The 19,591-nt window shown below is 33.0% G+C and overlaps 4 protein-coding genes, 1 long non-coding RNA gene and 1 pseudogene across 9 annotated transcripts; 2 read left to right on the forward strand and 4 right to left on the reverse strand.

The window, feature by feature from the left end:
• Nucleotides 1–186: 186 nt before the first annotated feature.
• LOC109127911 (uncharacterized) lies at nucleotides 187–1,583 on the reverse strand (annotated as a pseudogene).
• A 2,252-nt stretch (nucleotides 1,584–3,835) lies between these two features.
• Nucleotides 3,836–5,768, reverse strand: LOC104730823 (uncharacterized). Its single transcript, XM_010450047.3, has 4 exons — nucleotides 5,628–5,768; nucleotides 5,245–5,412; nucleotides 4,391–5,169; nucleotides 3,836–4,301 (listed from the first exon to the last, which is right to left on the reverse strand). The coding sequence occupies exons 2-4, from the start codon at nucleotides 5,299–5,301 to the stop codon at nucleotides 3,968–3,970; spliced, it is 1,170 nt and encodes a 389-aa protein (XP_010448349.1). The 5' UTR covers nucleotides 5,302–5,412; nucleotides 5,628–5,768; the 3' UTR covers nucleotides 3,836–3,967.
• Nucleotides 5,526–6,822, reverse strand: LOC104730822 (nifU-like protein 3, chloroplastic). Its single transcript, XM_010450046.3, has 4 exons — nucleotides 6,483–6,822; nucleotides 6,287–6,404; nucleotides 5,901–6,199; nucleotides 5,526–5,796 (listed from the first exon to the last, which is right to left on the reverse strand). The coding sequence occupies exons 1-4, from the start codon at nucleotides 6,582–6,584 to the stop codon at nucleotides 5,605–5,607; spliced, it is 711 nt and encodes a 236-aa protein (XP_010448348.1). The 5' UTR covers nucleotides 6,585–6,822; the 3' UTR covers nucleotides 5,526–5,604.
• A 78-nt stretch (nucleotides 6,823–6,900) lies between these two features.
• LOC104730824 (putative glucose-6-phosphate 1-epimerase) lies at nucleotides 6,901–9,155 on the reverse strand. The gene is made up of 8 exons (XM_010450048.3): nucleotides 8,739–9,155; nucleotides 8,492–8,566; nucleotides 8,325–8,381; nucleotides 8,068–8,228; nucleotides 7,828–7,962; nucleotides 7,633–7,735; nucleotides 7,433–7,532; nucleotides 6,901–7,321 (listed from the first exon to the last, which is right to left on the reverse strand). Exons 1-8 carry the CDS (start codon nucleotides 8,895–8,897, stop codon nucleotides 7,116–7,118), a joined length of 996 nt encoding a protein of 331 aa, XP_010448350.2. The 5' UTR covers nucleotides 8,898–9,155; the 3' UTR covers nucleotides 6,901–7,115.
• A 430-nt stretch (nucleotides 9,156–9,585) lies between these two features.
• Nucleotides 9,586–11,341, forward strand: LOC104733297 (uncharacterized). 5 transcript variants are annotated; one of them, XM_087477836.1, is made up of 7 exons: nucleotides 9,598–9,890; nucleotides 9,976–10,113; nucleotides 10,314–10,375; nucleotides 10,480–10,544; nucleotides 10,703–10,794; nucleotides 10,884–10,955; nucleotides 11,059–11,341. In XM_087477836.1, the coding sequence occupies exons 4-7, from the start codon at nucleotides 10,502–10,504 to the stop codon at nucleotides 11,089–11,091; spliced, it is 240 nt and encodes a 79-aa protein (XP_087333962.1). In that variant the 5' UTR covers nucleotides 9,598–9,890; nucleotides 9,976–10,113; nucleotides 10,314–10,375; nucleotides 10,480–10,501; the 3' UTR covers nucleotides 11,092–11,341. The 5 variants fall into 5 exon arrangements, with proteins under 5 accessions (XP_087333963.1, XP_087333962.1, XP_087333960.1 ...); XM_087477834.1 differs by having other exon boundaries at nucleotides 9,670–9,890; nucleotides 10,485–10,544; XM_087477838.1 differs by having other exon boundaries at nucleotides 9,671–9,890; nucleotides 10,323–10,375.
• Nucleotides 11,342–16,577: 5,236 nt separating this feature from the next.
• LOC147930266 (uncharacterized) lies at nucleotides 16,578–19,517 on the forward strand. The gene is made up of 2 exons (XR_015574057.1): nucleotides 16,578–16,698; nucleotides 19,210–19,517. It is a non-coding gene; the product is annotated as an uncharacterized LOC147930266 (long non-coding RNA).
• Nucleotides 19,518–19,591: the final 74 nt, after the last annotated feature.

Raw genomic sequence — 19,591 nt, forward strand, 5'->3', positions numbered from 1 at the left:
ATCACTTATAGCCTTTTCGATGCACAAATCGTCAGAACATTGAAGAGAGTATATATGAACTTTACAAGTACTGCATGTATAAACTATGTCTTTGTTGTGTTGTAAAAAAAACTAACTATATTTCGGAAGAAATAAAAAAACACCACACAAATTTCCATTGAACTTAGAGTAGAAAAGGATTTTAATATTAGCATAGAATGAAAAAAGACACCACATAAAAACTAATGTAATTTTTAAAAAATAAGTATGGGTAGACTAGTAGAGAGAAACTGGAGGAGGCCAGTAAGGGAACTCCAAGTTCCTTAATGGAACGTCTTCTTCAGTGTAGAAGGTAGTGCAAGTTTTGGTGGTGAGATCATAAACACCAAAATTATAGCCCACAAAATAGATGCAGTTACGCTTGAGCCCGGGGCACGAACTGGCCGGGATGCAGAAAGCCTCACTATGTCCAACAAAGATGCAAAGATCACCAATGTCTTCTGTGTAATACACAAACTTTTCATCCCATGATTCGTCCGCTCGAAACACCATAAACTGTGATGCCATGTGCACTAGTGTTTCCACTTTGTTGTGACTGCGCACTAGGTTGTGGCCGTACCTAAAAACACATGGAAGAACAAAATATAAGAGACCATGTTTCATCTCCTTTTGTGTTTGGTGAGCCATTAATTAAATGCATGCCTAGCTAGGGTGAGCAAGACCTAAAACAGTTTGAGTGGAGTAAGTGTCAAATCAAAACAAAATGTGGAGTAACCTATAATATTTTGTATACTTTTTATTCAAAAACAATGTCTTGTATATATACCACTTGACGAGGAATTGTTCACCGGAGGGTGACTCCACCCAGTGATCTGTCCTGGAAGAGGAATTTAGCAGGGTCAACTCAGGCACAACCGACTGAGGAGTGTCATCAGCTAAGAGAATGAACTCGGGATGGTCGCCTTCCTTAAAGTAGAGATCCAAGGAGCACAAGTAGTCGCCTCCAGGAGCTGGAATGTAGAACCTTTGATCTTTCTTGGAATACATGAGACTTGAGAAAGGGTTTATAAACTCGGGCGAGGTTTTAATGTTGATCCCTGATGACCTGGCCTAAAGAGGCTCAACTGAGATCCCCAGGACTTGACACCAACGACCCAGTCTTCACTATTATTTAGGTCACTTGACGAGGACGACACGGCCACGCTTTGGATTCGGAAACCTGTAGGTAGAGGAGGTAGATGAACGCATGCAGGTGGTGATTTGTCATCGATGTGGATATCTAGGGAATTTTTCGAAAGCTTGAATCGCAATCCATGATGTGAAAACCCTACTGTCATGGCATGGCGAACCTCCTCAACCAGTTTCTTATCCCTAATCAATATCTTCCTTACATTGGGAACGTAACCACCTGATTCGCAGGTCTTAATGACGCGACCATCAGGAGAGTACTTGGGGATGTTAAGTACGTAGTCTATCAACAGGAACGGGTAGATTGGTGTAGACGAGAAGGAGCTATCGATCGGGGTTTGTAGTTTGGCGGTAACTCCCATCTCACCATCGGTGCTGTGTGTGTATGCTGTAGACGAGAAAAGACGAACGTTCTTGTGTCTCTACCATGTTTAAAATTATATCAAAGAAGTCAGAGAAGAAGAAGAAAAAAAACTTGGCAGGAAAAAAACCCTAATAATTTGTTTTGATACAAAAAAAAAAACCCTAATTAATTCATCGCAATAGAATTCTTACGAGTAATTTTTTGCAGGCAGAGGGATTGAAGAGTAGGTTAATAGAACGCTGAGACATTGTTGTGATTTTGATTAGTCGTGTGTCTCGTCTTTCGTCTTCCCCATCTATGTCTAGTTAGTACGCCCTGGAAACCTAGTAGAGAGATATTAATTATGAATATTTAATACCTAGAGGATATTAAGGCCCAAACTACTCCTAATTAACAAAAAAAAAATTATGAATATTTAGAGGATAACAAGTTTCAGGAAATAAATAATCAAATTATTTTCTTGCCAAAGTGTGTCTTACTTATTTTCATTCAGAAACCTAATCTTAAACCTAATTTTAAACCTAACCGTGATCTTAAATTTGTGCCAAAGTCAAAGTGTATTATATAGTGAGTTCTATTTCTCGATGAAGTCGAGTCTTTAATCATTTATAACATACTAGGTAACAACCCGCACTATGTGTGGGATAAATCGATTTAAAAAAAATTATTATAAGTAAAATTATTATTTTAGAACCAATATTTGTTTGTGTCAAACATAATATGTAACTAAAGTTTTTATTTATTTATTCAAAGCTGCATTTTTTCGTGTAAAAAATATGTTTCACCCGTGAAATCTTTAAATGTGTAAAAGAAAATATTGATAAAATGTTACTTTTTATTGCAACATGTCTTTTGTGTGGTTTAAAAATCAAATTCATATATTTTATGTATTATTTTGTAATCATAACATTTTTGCATGTTTCTTATGTAATCAAAACAACATATACTAAATTACTCGGTAGTTTAATTAATTAATTTTATTATATGTTAGTAACAATCGGATTCTAAACTAAATTTTCTGAAGATAATCTAATTTATTGATTTAATATTTGTGATTAGGCTATTTAAATCTTTTGAGTTAGTCGGTTTGTTAATATTTTCTATAAATAACAGATTATTACCCAAAAAACCATTATGAAAAAAATAATAAAATTTCAAATCAACGTATTCGTGTAAGAATATATTTCACATGTGAATTATGTGAATGTGGTAAACAAATATTTATAAAATGTTATAATTTATGGAAATATATATATTTTTGTGTACTTTAAAAATCAATTTTTTATATTTATGGTTAATTGAGTAACTATAACAATTTTTCATAATCTAATAATCACTCATTTTAAATATATTATGAGATTTTTTTTGGGTACTAAAGTTTATTTATAATGATTTAGGGTTATTGTCTCATTTCTTTTTAATAGCACATAGATTAATGTACAATTAACGCATTTATTCTTATTTGGTTATCAATATTTCCATTTTTTAATGAATAATCACACTAAATGTTGAGATTAATTAGTTTACATACTTAGATATATATAAATAATCACACATTATGATATCCTCTAAGTGTTATCATTTTTATATTTATTTATGAATATATATAAATCTATATTTATTGAGAATTAAGTTTCCTTTAATGAGTTGGAGATAATCCAGGGCTAATATATTTCTTCTTATAATCAATTATAATAACTATTGAAAGTTTGTTATTTAAAATATTATGGTAATAATACTAACATAAAAAATACTTTTTTATATGATTTTGTTAAAAGTTATATGTTTAATAAGTTATATGTTCTTTATTTTTATTAACTTTATATGTTTTATAGCATTTTTAGAATATTTTACTTATATTGATTTCTTAAAAATAATATAACTTTGACTTGTATATTTGTAAGTAAATTTTAGTGAAATTTTGACTTAAAATTGTATGTAATGATTTAATTAGTTTTAATATGTGATATTTAAATTTGTGTGAGAATTGATGATATATCTAATTTTTATTCAGTTAATTGCATTTTTTGAAAATATAATGGCATGCTAATGTAATTAAGTAGAAAATTTAAGCTTTTTTTGCTAAATGTGTCTCGAGCTCTCTAGCGGCGACACATCAGCTTTTTCAAGAGAATGCTTCTCTATTAATATATAGGAGATTATCGTTCTTACACAAGCGTATAAACAAAACTTTGAAATGCTCTTTTTTATAGAGAAATTAAGCTTGGTTTTTCACGTTCAAACCATACCTGATCACACAAACATTGGGGAGAGTGTGAAAGTTACGGTTACCGTGTAAGTCTATTTGTTGGGGTCTAAGCAACGAAAGTATCATAACACATATCGTACGTAAATATAATTAAAACATAGATTGAAAGAGAACATTGGATCTAAATGATAGCATGGGAAAACAAAGACAACGATAACAATTATGAGCTAGTGGAGAGGAAGCCAGTAAGGGAATTTCAAGTTCTTTAATGGAACGTTATCTCCAGTGCAGAAGGTAGTGCAAGTTTTTGTGGTGAGATCATAAACACCAAAGTTATTGCCCACAAAGTAGATGCAGTTAGGTTTGAGCCCGGGGGACGAGCTAGCCGGGACGCAAAAAGCCTCACTGTGTCCAACGAATATGCAAAGATCTCCAATGTCTTCAGTATAGATCATCGTCCTGCTGTTTTGGTACGATTGTTCCCCCTCTCTAAACACCATGAACTTTCTTGTTACGTGATTCAGTGTGTTGTCATCATAGTCCACCGAATCCTCGCCATACCTGCAAAGACACGATAGAGCCAATATGATACGATCGAGCAAAAGAATTGTGAATGAGATTTTGGTATGTTATAAAAACAAAAGCTATACCATTTGACGAGGAAAAGTTGGCCGGTGGGGGACTCCACAAGATGGTCTGTCCTGGAACATGCACTCACGTCCGCCAACTCTTGAAAGACCGACTTTGGGAGAGCGTCAAACTTGAATCTGTGTAAGTCGGGTATCTCAGAGTGGAGATCCAAACAGCACAAGAAGTTACCTCCGACAGTTGGGATGTAGAACCTTTTATCTTTCTTGGAAAACATGAGGCTCGATAAAGGGTTTACACAGTGAGGCGTGGTTTTGATGTTGATCCATTTACAGCTTCCAAAAGGCCTGCAAAGACTCAATTGAGATCCCGAAGATTTGACACCCACTACCCAGTTTTTATCTCGTGTAGGTAAAGATGACATGGCCAGGCTTTGGATTTGGGAACCCGTGGGTAGAGGAGGTAGATAAGCCTCCACGTTTTCTATTTTGGGGTCAGTGGGCTCGTAATATATGGCTGGACCATATGAACTAGTGGCGTTGTTATAGTAAAGCTCGACTTGCAATCCATCACGTGAAAATCCGACAGTCATCGCATCACAGACCTCTTCCTTTAGATCCTTGTCATTAATCAAGACTACCTTTTCATTGGGACTATTGTAATAATCGCATGTTGTTATGCGACCATCCGAGGAAGAATCTGGATTGTTAAGTATGTGGTCAATCAACAGAAACGGGTAGGCTGGTCTAGACGAGAAAGGCTGATTCACTTTAGTCTTATCATCCGAATCCAACCCGCTCGTGTAAGTTGTAGATGAGAACAGACGAACGTTTGTGGGTCTCTGCCTTACATATGTTCAAGTAGTCAGAGACAACAAATATAAAAGGTAAAAAGGAAAAGCAAAAGAGAAGCTTACGAGGATGTTTTTGCAGACAGAGGGCTTGAAGATTCGGTTGATTATAAGCCGTGACATTGTTGAAACTCTAAACTACGTGTGTGTGTATATATGTTGTTTCGTCCTCTCTAGTCTCTACCTCTGTCCGACTTGATATAAGAGAGAGAGTATCCTTGCTCACCAAGTACACTTCATAAAATGAATATTTAGAGAATAATTTGTTACAAGGAAATAAAATATTACGGGATCTGATTGGCTAATTAAGTTTTATTTTTTCTGTCATTCTTCTACTAACTCTAAAATCTGGAAATGAAATTATATTGAATCAAAAATAAACTTTGTAGATGAATAAAAAGGTTACATAATAAAAAAAGGTGAACGTCACTCTAGAAGCTGGACTGCACCTATAGAAGGAATGTTTTCCCTCAGTTTTTGAGTCAACGCGACACGAACAGTCATAACTCCAGCAGCTGGTCCACTGAGCCGAACCTTAACAATGTAACCATCAATCTCAACCAACTCAAGCCCCCCACCTCCAGTACCGGATAAGTACGGCCGTAACTCAGAGAGTACCTTAATTGAACAACAAAACCAAAAAAGGGCCCATTCAGATCGATTACAAAACACAAGACAGCTAAATTAAAAAACAAACTAAAACGTTTTAGAAAAAACCAAACCTTTTCGATGTTCTCATCGTTCAGCTCTAACCCTCCTGTCTCGGATTCAAGAAACTGCTCAACGGACATGATCTCTGGAATCTTGTCTCGGAGACGACTCTCGATCCCCATCTTCAACGTCATTGATGAGCTAGGACACGAGCCACAAGCTCCTTGCAGCTTTAAAACCACCACAAGCCCGTCGATCTCGTGCAGCGCCACGTTACCTCCGTCGGCCATTAGGGCAGGCCTTACTTCGTCTAGCACTCTCTCCACATTCTCTTCCGTTAACGGCATGACGCAGCTCACGTGACCAAACACTAAACCAAATCAAAACTACAGTTCTAAGAGATTGGTCCGGTTTTTGCAAATCAAAATAACAGAGTTCAAGTTCAAGTATTCATTACCTGTTCGTTTTCTCAAAGGTCGAGCGTGGTGAACGCAAGAAAAATGTATTCTTTGAAACTGACCCCTGAAGAATGTACTGCATTTGGAAGAGACCCCATAACTATCTGAAATTGAATTCTAAACACAATCGAAGGAGAAGATATCAGAAAAGAGTCAATTTTTTTGGTGAAGCTCGAAGAAACTGAACAAAACTACCTTAGAATTGAGAAGCGACGAGCGAAAATTAGGGTTCTTCTCAGCTGACGAGACAGAGAGGTTCATCGTTGCGATTCGGGTTTGACCCGAAACCGAACCCATTTGATCAATCCTCACTTTTCTGATTTACGATCGACTAAATTTTCAGGCTTTATCAAAACCCTTCTCGGAGATTGGGATAAATGAGTTTCGATTGAGCTCTTCTTTACCCCTGCGGAGAGAACAGAGTAACGAGTAGGCAAAAAAGAGAGAACTTTGCATTGGTGGATGATGATGGATGATGATACGTCTTGGAGATGATTTCATTTTGTGGCTAAGATTTTTTACAAACTCTAATAATAAAAAATATAAAATAACAATTTAATTATTGTTATAATTTATAATTAAGTATACTAATTTTGTTATAATCAGAGAATTATTGAACCCAATAAAAAACACCTTTCCACTTTATTATTTGACAGAGATTTACGAAACACTACAATTACAAAACAATAAAACTGGTCAAGAGTCCAGTTTGGATCCCACCCAACTAACTTCATATGTTCGCCATGTGATGTTTCTTGGGAACGTCAAGCAGTATACTTTAATAAGACAGTTTTGAAGTGTTTTTTTTTTTTTGTTTTTTTTGTTTTATCAAGGATGATGAATACAAGACTCAGGGTCATGCTTTCCACTGGCGCAACTCGAAGGAACCACATACATTTGTAGTATTCCTTTCCACTCTTGGCCCGGGTTCACCGTGATTGGTTTCTCGACAGCCGCGCTTTCCACCGTTACGAAACGCTTGAAGTCGTCAACTCCTAAATCGGACACTTTCTTGTCCCATGGATTCCACACAACTGCACATTATATAATTAGGAGGAATCATCGATCATTAGTACTAAAAAAACCCAAACTGTTTATAATGTGTCTATGTAATGTAAAGTTGACAAAACTATGTGTTTAATTACTTGAATCAACTTGTCCCTCCTTGTGTACAACAAGAGTCTTCTTTTTCTTATGGTCCACGATTCTTATGTTGTCTGGAGTGCTTAGGTACAACCTGTCAAGCTATTTTTTTATTGAAGGTGTAGCTTTTTAATTAGTGATGAAATATAAAACAAGTAAGGGTTGAAATTTGAACTGGCAAAAGGGAAAAAAGAAGGCTTACTTGAGAATTGAAAGTTATAACCTTCTCATGATCAGTGAAACGTGTTCTGTTCTTTTGTTGGTCAAGATAATCCAACTTGTGCAATCCTTCGACCTGGATTTCACTGAACACATACAAAACAACTGATTCAACGATTCAAAGATGAGATCTTATGTCTCGTTTCAAAAATGGGAGATTATGGACTCCTTGGATTACCTGATATTGGAAACAGCGAAATAGGGGTGAAGAGCAAATGTGAAGTTAAACGGCTTAGTGTCAGAATTCTTAACACGAGAAGTCAACGTCAAATCTCCATCATGTCCCAATTCTACTCTCAGTCTTAACTCAAACCTGTAATTGGATACAGAGATCATCAAAACATTAGTCCACATTCTATGTTAAGAAAAATTCCTAATCAAAATGTTGAAAGAGAAAGAGAGATTTCAAGAATCTTGCTTGTGAGGCCAGATCTTCAAATCATCGTTGGATGATCGTAGGATCAGGTCAACGAAAGCATGAGAAGAAGTCTTTGATGGCAAAGGAGGTGGATTAGCCTCAACTTCCCAAAACCTCTGTCTTGCAAATCCATGTGAGGGAAGTGGACCGGTGTTACTATACTGCGCTTACACAAAAATCATTCCATTAACAAAAACAGATCATACTATTCAATGATTACAACAAAAAAAATATATATTTAAAAAAAAAACACATACTTGCGGAAACAATATTGGAATTCCTCCACGAATCGGTGTTGGAGGATTGAAGATAGCCTGCACAATACGTTAACACATGGTTTTAGATCTCTTCTCCTTTGGATAACAAATTAGTCAACTATTGTCTCATGGTTCGAATATAGGAGATAGAGTGAATGAGAAGTTACCTTACTACTCATAACAAGTAATTCTTCTCCCTTCTCATTCTTCCAAGAAGTTACTTGTCCTCCATACAAGTAAACCTGAACAAGCAAACAAAATGAATCAGAATCTGCATCAAGAAAAATGGACCTTGGAGTCTAAGGCAGCCACAAATCACTAATTTGCTAGTAAGGTTCTGTTCAAAAGATGATTGGAAACGATGTCTTCTGTACATGACAACAACAAAAGATCTAAACCAAACAGAAGTAGTACCTCAAAAGATCGACCGCGATGGTCGCGGACGATGATCTTGTCGAGACCATTGATGCCTTTAGTCCGCTCAATGGGACGATGCTCGGTGGCCATGGCTACCACAGCAACCAGCAGAGCCCAGAAGAAGATCACAGATCCTAGATTTCCCTTATTCCCCATGGTGAATCGTCGTCCTAACCCTCCTTGGCTTGTTTAAATTATTGATAATTCTCTCTCTTTGTATATAAATAATACAAAGGAAAGTTATCAAAAACAAAAAAAAGAAAGTCAAAGAGTTAGCCTAAAAAACAGGAAATGAATTTCCCGTACAAATCCAGTAATCAAATATAGAAAAGACTTAATTATCTTGACCAAGAAAAGAAAAGTCTTAATTTGTCTACTCTTGCTCAAAAGTTTAGCCATAACGCCACATCTCTTGACCTTATTATTATCGACGCCAATATTTACTCTCCTGTTTAAGAGTCTCGTTCAATTATATACATCACATTTTAAATCTCTTTAAGCTATCACCATCTATATATACTCCCTCTGTTTCACAAAGAGTGTTATTTTGGAAAAAAAAATTTGTTACACAAAGAGTGCCATTCTACATTTCCAATGTGCTTTTTAATGCTATATTTTCTTTTTTACCCCTAAACCCAAAGCTATTTTCATTGAATTTAAACCATTAATTACTAATTAAATAGGGGCAAAATTGTATAATTCAAACTTTTCTTAATTTGTGTGCAATGTGTCAGAATGACACTCTTTGTGAAACAGAGGAAGTATAAAGTTACATTTTTCTCTTTTCTAGTGCAGCCACGTCAGCACTCCTTATTTAATATTTTGGGTTTTTTAGATTAAACTTAGCCCAAAGTTTTTGCAGAGAAAATTCAGGCCCACATGTTTTTCTATCCTATGGATTTAACCTATTTTTACCTCTTTTCCGCGCCGTCGACGATGCTCCATCTCCACCGGTTGCTCTTCTTCTTAACTCACGATCCATGGCGTTTCACCATTTGATGCGAATTCAAGGCTTCCAGTCCTCTACACTGTCGCTTATTCTTCCATGTCTTTCATCACAATTGCTACGGTTTCGTTCCTAACTGTTAATTATGATCTTCCATCTTCTCTGAGTTAATGGACAGTCCACTACTTCTTCCTTAAATTGTCGTAAGTCCTTCTATTATATAAAACAATTTCCCTGCCTCCTATATATCTTCGCTGTGTTTTCTTCATTTTTATGAGTGAAATTCAGGCGTAGCAGATTTCATATTAAGCTGCTACATCTCCGGGATTAAGTAACCATCTGTTCTCAATTGATTACAAGAGGCAACAATCTTAATATTTGACAGCGACGTGGGTTTTCGTCTCTTGGTCGGCCACATAACACAAGGTTCGCTCTGTTCTACTCCTTTTAGCGATTTATTTGTTGTTATAAGTTAATTTCGATACTATTAAACAGAGGAGAATGCAAGAGATTATGGCTCGACAAGGCATGTTAAAATTTCTTAATATACCTTTACTGATATATGATTTCTTCTCAGATAACTTGTTTCCCTTGTGAGATCTTCACTAAACTGCATAATTTTGCAGGGTAAGCAGGGTGGTAATCAGCAAAATCCAGAGCAAGAGAAACAACAGGATGATGCTAGAAGGTGTGTATCCTTGTGTTTTAGTTGGCATTCATATATGATTTTTGTTCGGTTTGGAATTCTGTTTTTGAAATAATGTATTGTCTGATTGGAACATTTTCGTGTAGTGAAGCTGATGAACATAGACAAATGATGCTTAGTCAAATATTGTCTTCCCAAGCCAGAGAGAGAAGTAAGTCCCATCTAATATGTCTTGGGAGTTCAATTAGTTACTCTCCCTTCTTCCTTCATTAAGTCGCCAATATGATGATCTTCCAAAGCTCGAGGGAGACACAATATTGTGTTTATATATCTTTGATGCTTCTCTTTCTTCTTCTTTGTGCTCTATAGTTGCTCGAATTGCCCTGGTAAAACCTGAGAAAGCTAGAGGTGTAGAGGATGTTATTTTGAGGGCTGCTCAAATGGGACAGATAGTTGAAAAGGTAATGATCCAGACGCTTTTCCATTTCGTAATTCTTACGTATCATATTATCCATCTAATAGTTATTGAAATACTCTGTTTTCTTTACAGGTTTCTGAGGAGCGGCTTATTACACTGTTGGAACAAATAAACAGCCAAACTGCAAAACAAACGAAAGTCACGGTACAGTTTACACAATCCTCTGAAAAAACAAGTTATTTTAACATGTCTTGCCTTAACCATCAATATCATTGAGTTTAAGTTTATCTCTCGGATGTGTTTACAGATCCATAGGCGCCGCGGGGTGGATGACGATTAGGAAGAAGGATATTATGCTGTACTCTGAACATCTATGGGGCATCTCACTATTGAATATTATTGTGAAACTAAAGGTATCACACGACATACATAGATGATTGAATGTGAAAATGTATTTAATTTATGGTAAAGGAATTGATCATTCAACCTATCAGAACCTTGGGGATATCTTTAATAGATTAATTAGTTATTTATGTAACTAAAATACATATGTTTGTCTAGAAATATAGTATGATTTTATATAAAGAAAATTCGATTAAGTCCTTTATGATAACAGTATAGAGTTTAAATTTAAGAGAAATTTAAAGGGTGATCTAAGCAATAATTTGTTGGTGAAATTTTTTAAGAGAAAGCGACAACCATGCACCCTTTTTACTTGTATAAGTGTCTCAGTTAACCTATCAATTAATCTTATACTATTTTAATATTTTATATGATAATAATCTAAGATGAGTTTTTACAATCCAAAGCTTTCTAGAAATAATTTTTGTTTATTTTATAGTAATAACTAAAAAGCTCAAACGTCTAATTGACTAATCAGACACCTAGACTTTAGGTGTATCACTATAAAAAATTTCTTGGTTTCGTGATAATCAAGTATAATCGACAAAAAAAATAGTGCTACAGAAAACTTCGATTAGTGCTTCAGCATGTTCTAACTTCAATAACAAAAACGAAAAGCGAGTGAATGAAGCTTTTTGGCTCCTTAATATCCAAGAAGTTGAACATGTTCCTATCTTAACACGTTTGGTAAAGTTGTACTGCAAAATATAATACACATGAATATGAATAGTGGGTGCGAACGGTGATTATAGAATTTTAAAGTAACTAATATCACTTTAATTAAACGAACACAAATTCGTGACAGAAATAGTATCAAATCAACTGATCAAGCATGGACCAAATATATAAAATAACATATAGGGTTTCGCTCATCATTATCAAAAAAGAGGAAGGAAGAACACATGACATGCACGCACGACTTTGTTGACCCTAATGGTCAAAGACTGCCATTTGCCTCCACGTCTCTTCTTTAATTTTTATGTTTCTAAGGTTAAAAATGTATAATCATATAGTATCTTTATGGTCTCAGAATTCCAAAATACTATTTTTTAAGATCCAATCATTTGAGTATATAAGATTATTAGTTGCTAAAATTATTATCTAATATATTTCGTTTCTCTATGTTTTTCTTTCAATATGCTATACATGAATTATGATCAGTTTCTTTTCTACTACATCAGGATAAGACTAATGTTTTAAGATTTATTTGTTCTTATAAGTTAATTTTGATACTAGAATAAAGAGAGTCTTTTGATATCTTCGATTATTATTTGGGTTTGGATTGGTAGCTAATTCCCCATTAGAAATTCTTTATTATTTTACAAATATATTCTTAACCTAAAACTACATTCGTAGATAGATATGTCAGTCTTTGCCTATATAGTGTTTTTACGCACATGGTTTGAGGAAATGGTTCTGCGACTCCACAAAGATCAAAGATGATAAAATAAAAGCGGTTGCCAAGTTATATTCACTCGAGACAAAGTCAATAGTAAGCATAGTAGGTCGATCCATGCCCACCGGTTCAACTCTGATGAAGAAGAGATCTCTCTCAAGTATTCTAGATCAGCTGTTTCGGTTAGTCTTTCATATATCCTTCCTCTGAAATTTTATAGAACCAAGTATAGGTGTACGAAGACATAGTTTCATATATTTTTGGAACCTGCGTTCCACCTTGCAAACAACCATGTAGGGTGTTTATATTAAACTCCTTGCGTTTTCTATATTCCTAAATGTTTTCTATAGATTTCTTGCTATAGTCATTTCTTCAACTTACACTTGGCCTTACGCTTCTCTTCTAACAAATATGAAGTTCGTACCAACAAATCCTAGGAAGGATTCTCCGTTTCTGGCCTGCTCGAAAAGTTAAAAAATGTGGGACAACTCATGGGTGTTGATTTACTTCTCATTGACGAAAAGGTTCCTCAATCTCCATTCTCCTCTTGATTCATTCTTATGTACTTACCCTTTTGTTAATATTTCCCTCTTTTCCAATCTACTTTGATGCAAGGCTCCATTTACGTCACCCACCTTCCTAAATTCGAACATGCTATGCGTGATGGAGCTATGTATATAATATCCGCCTTTGACGTCACTAGAAGCAACACCCATGTCAAATTGTCGGATTTCCACTTTTATATACGGTTCACACCAGCCACTTTTTTTGAAGAGGTAGAAGAGTCTTTCTGTGTTATTCCAAAAGAGTTTTTCCGCTTAAGGACTCATGAAGAGTTAGTGTCACTGGCGAACACCAATACGGAGCTCCCAAGTTTCTCTAAGTTTTGTAGTTCCAAATATGTAGATAATCATTGAAAAGTTTCTCAACTTCGTTGCATCTATAGTATATTTTCCTGGAAATTAAATGTTAAACTATATGGTTTTGCTCTTATTAGATGTCATGGGCGAAGTAGTTTCCACCAAAACTAATGGGATGTCACAAACTTTGGAGAGGATGTTAGTCCATCTGCGTCTTGAAAGGTTTTCCCTCATTGTCTTTCATCAAAGTCTCATCTAATTCTCACGATATAGAACTTCTCCTCTCCATTTATGCATTTTACTACCTTCACCACATGTTGCCTTTTGTTATAGTGGTCAGAATGTCCGTCTAAGTGCATTTGACGACCAGGCAACCTCATTGGAGAAGGTCTTTAGCAAGAATGATGAGGGGACTTATATACTCTTAGCGACCAATATAAACCCAAAGATCTTTGCAGGTGAAGCAGTTCATGTTCATAATTATTTGACGTCAATAAAATGTGCACTTTGTTTTCAAATATTATGTCATTTCTAACCCAACCATACTCTCCAGATGAACTTTTTCTTAATGCTACGTCTGGGACCAAGTTTTATTCTGATGGAGACTTGACAACGACACAAGAGTTCGCTGAAAGGTATTGGAAGAGTTGTTTGAAATCCTGTGTATTTGACTCACACATTCAATCTTAATATTCGACCTACACCAACGCCTAACAACATCACCAAACAGGTTGAAGGGGAGAGCCATTTACACAACCATCACCAAACACAAACAAGGTAAAAGATGCAGACACTGTTAGAACACGAACCAAATACTCAACTAAGAGTTCCACATTTAGTTCCCCACATAACATCAATGTTTGTAAATAAAATCGCCCCCAACAAAAGCTCCCCAAAACTATTAAAAAAGAGCAAAAACAGAACTATTTCAAAATTAATACAAACGCAAACAAAAACTAACAAAAAAAAAAAGAAAACAAAAATCACAATTAATGAAAACAAAAACAGAAACGGCCCTAATGAATCAAAAAGACAAAACAAAACCGACCTCCAAAAAATAACAATTAATTAATTAGAGAATCAAAGGTAAGAAGACACTTAAATAATTTAAAAACACAACTCGAATTAACAGTTCCGTTCAACGAAGAAACCAGGGAAGAACCAATTACCAACAAGCGATAGGAAGCCAAGGCAAAATCAACCAAACAAACGAGAAAATAATACTGTTCAGCATCGATACAATGGATGGTTTAAAATTTGAGCTCCAATCCTTCTACTGTCCTCTAGATCAGAAAATGAATTAACTCCTTCCCGTTCAAATGGAGATAATATTATTAGGCCTAAAGAGATAATTAACTCCTTCCCGTTCAAATAGAGATAATATAACATCCTCAAATAAATAAAATCCATTGTTGACCCAATAGACCACTAGATTTTAAGGCCAGAATTGATATTTGGGTCCAATCAATGTAACAAAATAAAAAACCCACCAAAAAGCCAAATGTAAACAATTTAAAAACATTATTAAAAATTAAACAAACTCACACTCCCAATGTAAGTCATTGAGGTAAGCATTGACAAACAATCCTCAGACATTGAAGGGGGTGTATTGAAACAATGATTTTGGAGGATTCTATAGGATTTAGTAAATTTGGAATTTTGATAGATTTTAGGGAAGTTAATATGATTTATTGTAAAAAAATTTCAAATCCCACCTAAAACCATGAGATTTGGATTTCAGTATTTTTAACTAAAAAAATTCTCTCAAATACTCTAGAATCCCTAAAACTTATTAAAATCCAAATCCACAAACTGTTTTGAATAACATTAGATTTTTAAATCATCAGTTTAATAACAATGGATTTCAGGAGACTTTTTAAAATCCATGATTGAATAACATAGGATTTAGGATTTGTAACTTTTATACAAATCACCTAAAATGTCAAGTTGAATACACCCTCTGAGTTAAATACAATAAACAATCAATCTAACCAAACACACAAAAAAAAAGGAAAAAAAAACCAAAAAAACAATTACAACCACAAATCAACATATACAATAAAACCATATACTTAGGAAATTTAAAAACATGAAATACAAAACCAAATTTCAAAATAAACACAACTACTTACTAACAAATTTGTAAAACTTCTCACTATAATCTACTTAATGCAAAAAAAACACCAAATAAAAAACAAAACCACAATATAAAAAACAACAGAAACAAAGAAAAGAAAGTGAATACCTGATACAAACAAAAATTTTAAATACTAAAAAATTGTTTAAAAAAGAAACCAAACAAACCATAATCTAACTACGAGAGAAAAAATTAGACTAAATTAGCTGAAAAAACATAGAAGGACAAATAAACCAACAAAAGAGCAAAACAAATTAACAAAAGACCAAAAGAAAACATACTAACAACATAACCTGACGAAAAGAGGAAAATACATAACTAAAAAAACAAATTAACAAACAACCGAAAAAACACTCTCTTCAATTGCTAGTATCTTATATAATATCTTTTTATATACTTCATTTTATTTATATCTTATATGGTGTTTACTTTTAAAATAATAAATTTCACATTGTTACAAAAATATATTTCTTCAAACTTTTAGTTTTAACATATAATATACTTCCTAATGAAAGCATATACCATATAACCTAATTAAAACAAAAAAAAAAGTTTTTCTACTTTTAAAATAAAAATTGAAGCCAAATTAATTTATGATAGACTAATTTAAAAATAGAAAATATGTTCTAATATATTTAAATTATCACATTGTATTCAATAATCATATATATTATATTAAAAACACAACTCAGATAAAATTAAATTATATTTAATATTCTATAAGTTACAGTTTGACTGTCTTTAAAACGCATATACTAAAAGAAAATAAAAATAACATAATTGCTTAATCACCCCATGAAATAATAGAAAACTATAGTTTCACAAAATAATTTAATGGTAATTATATTATTTATTTTAAAGTTATTAGAAAATAGAGATAATATATAATCCAAAAACATTAATCATTGGTGATTCTTCTGTCACCTTTTTAAAAACATTAAATTTGACACATTTTTCTTTTCATGAATTTTATCCAAAATTTAATGTGAGATATAGTATAAGATATTTCAAAAAAAATTATGACATGAGCCATATTTTAATATGCATAATTCTAAAAAAAAATATATTAAGGGTGATTACAAGATTAGAGAGTATATACTGGAGCATATGATAAATCGTGATACACTTATTAGTTATTCAAAATAATTATTGGTGATTCTTCTGCTACCTTTAAAAGAACATTAAATTTGATACATTTTTCTTTTCATGAATTTTATCCAAAATTTAATGCGAGATATAGTGTAAGATATTTTTAAAAAAAATTACGACATGACCCATATTTTAATATGCATTATTCCAAAAAAAATATATTAAGGGTGATTACAAGATTAGAGAGTAAATATTTCAAAATGATCATTGGTGATTCTTCTGTTACCTTGTAAAACATATTGTCTAGATTCATAATCTCATTAGTATAGTACAAAATTCAAGTTTTAAAAGTTTAGTTTATTGATTGGATGAATTTGAGTCGGTCTGAATTTTTTTCTCACATATCGTATTTTAAAATCATCAAAATCTGATGGAAAAGTCAACATATAGATATTATAAGTAAAAATATAGTTAATTAAAAAAAATATTAGATGTAAGTTAAAATAAATTAGAAATGTATTTATGTCAGAAAAATAATAGGAATGTATCTATTCTTGATATCAATTTTTCTGATTTTGTCTTCCCTTCCATCTACACCAATTGACATGTTGGAGAGTTCATTTTTTTATAATTAAAAAACTATAATGAATAAGAATAGAGACAATGACCGATAAATAACCGATCATCATAGAAGTATAACACATTTTAAGCATTCATATAGAGTTTCTAATTCACAAGAAATTTGTTAGGAGGCTAATTGAAGAAAATCAAACCATAGCAACATATATTGTGGAGTCAAAAAGAAAATCAAATATTAAGATTGAGTTAAAGAATATATAAAGTTGTAAAACCACTCGCAAAGAGATAAATATTTATCAATTATTTTTATTTATGATTGAGACTAAAACTTAATTTTTATTTATTTATTTTCATGGTTAATGAGTTTCGTTAATAATTTTCTGGTTATAGAGATCTAGCGAATCATCATATAAGTCTTCACCGCATCCATATATTAAAGCTTTGGAAAAGATGTAGGGAAAGATGAAATTTATCTAGAAATATTTCTAAACTATTTTCAATACTCAATTTTCGTTTTGAATGTCTGATAGATGGTCTCTACACAAACCTCATGTGTGCTAAGACTATCTCCAATATATATTCTATTTTTTACTCTAAAATAGAGCATAATTTTTTTCAATGTATATAAAATAGAGTTAGTATAAAAAAGCATTATTGCATATAGAGTAATCCTGCCGTTTACTCTATTTTAGAGTAAAATATAAAGTAGGGTTAGAGCAAATGTTACTCTATAACAGAGTATTGACTTTAAAATAGAGTAGGGTTGGAGATGCTCTAAGAACCTAAAAATTTATCACAAAATAATAAAATCCAAAACAATAAAACTTTGAGGGATTTAATTACTTCAGTCCAAAAAATTTCCGATATGTTTTGTTTATTTTATTTTGCGTCCAAACATTAAAAACCATATATAAAGGAACACATATTAAACATTTTTTAAAAAATCATATTAAAAAAATCCAATTCAAAAATATATTTGTAAATTTAAGGTATATCATAATTAATGAAAATAAAATTAAATATAGCTCGTGCATCGCGCGAGCCTATTTCTAGTAAAATTATAAGATTTGGATTTTTGTATTTTTTAACTAAATAAATATAACCAAATCTTCCAGAATTCCTCAAAATAATTAAAATCTAAATCCACAAATTATTTTGAATAAAAGTAGATTTAAGGTAGATTCTTCAATCATTAGTTTAATAAAGTGGATTTCATTAGATTTTTTTTAAATCCGTGATTAAATAACATAATATTTGTAAATTTTACAGAAATCACTGAAAATGTCAAGTTAAATACACTATCTCTAAGTATATTTGATATACACGAATACATTTGTATAATTGATTTTCCATTGGTTCATCTTAAAAAACATTTTTAGTTATGACCCGTGACTTATGATAATCGAGAGATACATTTTATATTTAAGAAAAAACCAAGTTGGATGTTGTAATAATTATTATTTTCAACAAAACAAAAAAAGAGTTAGAACTTCATTTTATGCAAGTGGTGCAATGCTATACTGCATAGTTTATGAAAAAGGAAGTTGCATACTGCATAGCTTTTGATGAGCCTATTTTTCTCTTTGCTTCTCTCTTGTCTCACTTACATACTAAAGTATATGCTAAGTTGCTAATGTTACTAGTCTTTCATAATAAGAAACCTAGCAATAGTATTTCAGTGACAGACTGACAGTATTCATACAAAAGAGAGTCAAAAACCTAGAATTATAAAGTTGTAGAATACAAACATTACTTGTTATTGCATCAAATGTGACATTGCGTCATTTTATAACTAAGACCTTCACGCTAAGTCCTAAAAGGTTACAGCTTTGAAATAGCTAATCACTCAATTTGCAATTTGACAACCTACTCTGTTTTAGTAGTTGACTTTAGTTTACTTGACTTTAGTCAAGATGATGAGTGAATGCCTTTTTGTTTTCTCCATTGTAATTTCTTGTTATTGTTGTCAATTAGAATCAATTTCTTGTCACGTAGGTGATTGTTGGCGGTGGTGTTGGTGGTGGATTCTCTGCTGGAGGAGCTGCATCGAGTGGAGGTGGAGGTGGTGCGGGTGACTCTGCAACTGCCCCTAAGGAAGATGAGAAGACGAAAGAAGAATCAGAAGAGGAAGAAGGAGACTTTGGATGTGTTTTAGTTTTCTCTTTGGTTAAGATGGAAATAGTAACTTGAGAGGTTTTAGTTTGAGCTACCAATTTTTTTGTGGTGTGTTTCTTCTATTGTCATGTGATATTATGCTACATTGCTTTAAATTCTAATATAATGACAAGTTTCTCTTTCGATCATATCATACTTTGGCTTCCTCTTAGAGTCTTAGTAGAAGAATGAAAAATGTTATTTCCTCAAAACAGAGTGATGA

The sequence above is a fragment of the Camelina sativa genome, chromosome 12, assembly GCF_030686135.1.
Source record: "Camelina sativa cultivar CO46 ecotype springtype chromosome 12, ASM3068613v1".
In the NCBI taxonomy this organism is placed as follows: Eukaryota; Viridiplantae; Streptophyta; class Magnoliopsida; order Brassicales; family Brassicaceae; genus Camelina; species Camelina sativa.

Bases quoted from the DNA above. Each gene is read 5' to 3' on its own strand.
- LOC104730823 (XM_010450047.3), bottom strand. From the start codon at position 5,301: ATGTCACGGCTTATAATCAACCGAATCTTCAAGCCCTCTGTCTGCAAA. The intron at 5,170-5,244 runs GTAAGCTTCTCT...TATGTAAGGCAG, and splicing joins CTGTCTGCAAAAACATCCTC to AGACCCACAAACGTTCGTCT. The intron at 4,302-4,390 runs GTATAGCTTTTG...GTGTCTTTGCAG, and splicing joins CAACTTTTCCTCGTCAAATG to GTATGGCGAGGATTCGGTGG.
- LOC104733297 (XM_087477834.1), top strand. The intron at 10,545-10,702 runs GTAAGTCCCATC...TGTGCTCTATAG, and splicing joins TTCCCAAGCCAGAGAGAGAA to TTGCTCGAATTGCCCTGGTA. The intron at 10,795-10,883 runs GTAATGATCCAG...TTTTCTTTACAG, and splicing joins TGGGACAGATAGTTGAAAAG to GTTTCTGAGGAGCGGCTTAT.
- LOC104730824 (XM_010450048.3), bottom strand. From the start codon at position 8,897: ATGGGGAATAAGGGAAATCTAGGATCTGTGATCTTCTTCTGGGCTCTG. The intron at 7,963-8,067 runs GCAAGATTCTTG...ATCCAATTACAG, and splicing joins TTGAAGATCTGGCCTCACAA to GTTTGAGTTAAGACTGAGAG. The intron at 7,322-7,432 runs GTAATTAAACAC...TATAATGTGCAG, and splicing joins GGAGGGACAAGTTGATTCAA to TTGTGTGGAATCCATGGGAC.
- LOC104730822 (XM_010450046.3), bottom strand. From the start codon at position 6,584: ATGGGTTCGGTTTCGGGTCAAACCCGAATCGCAACGATGAACCTCTCT. The intron at 6,405-6,482 runs GTAGTTTTGTTC...GATTGTGTTTAG, and splicing joins CGTCGCTTCTCAATTCTAAG to AATTCAATTTCAGATAGTTA. The intron at 6,200-6,286 runs GTAATGAATACT...GATTTGGTTTAG, and splicing joins ACCTTTGAGAAAACGAACAG to TGTTTGGTCACGTGAGCTGC.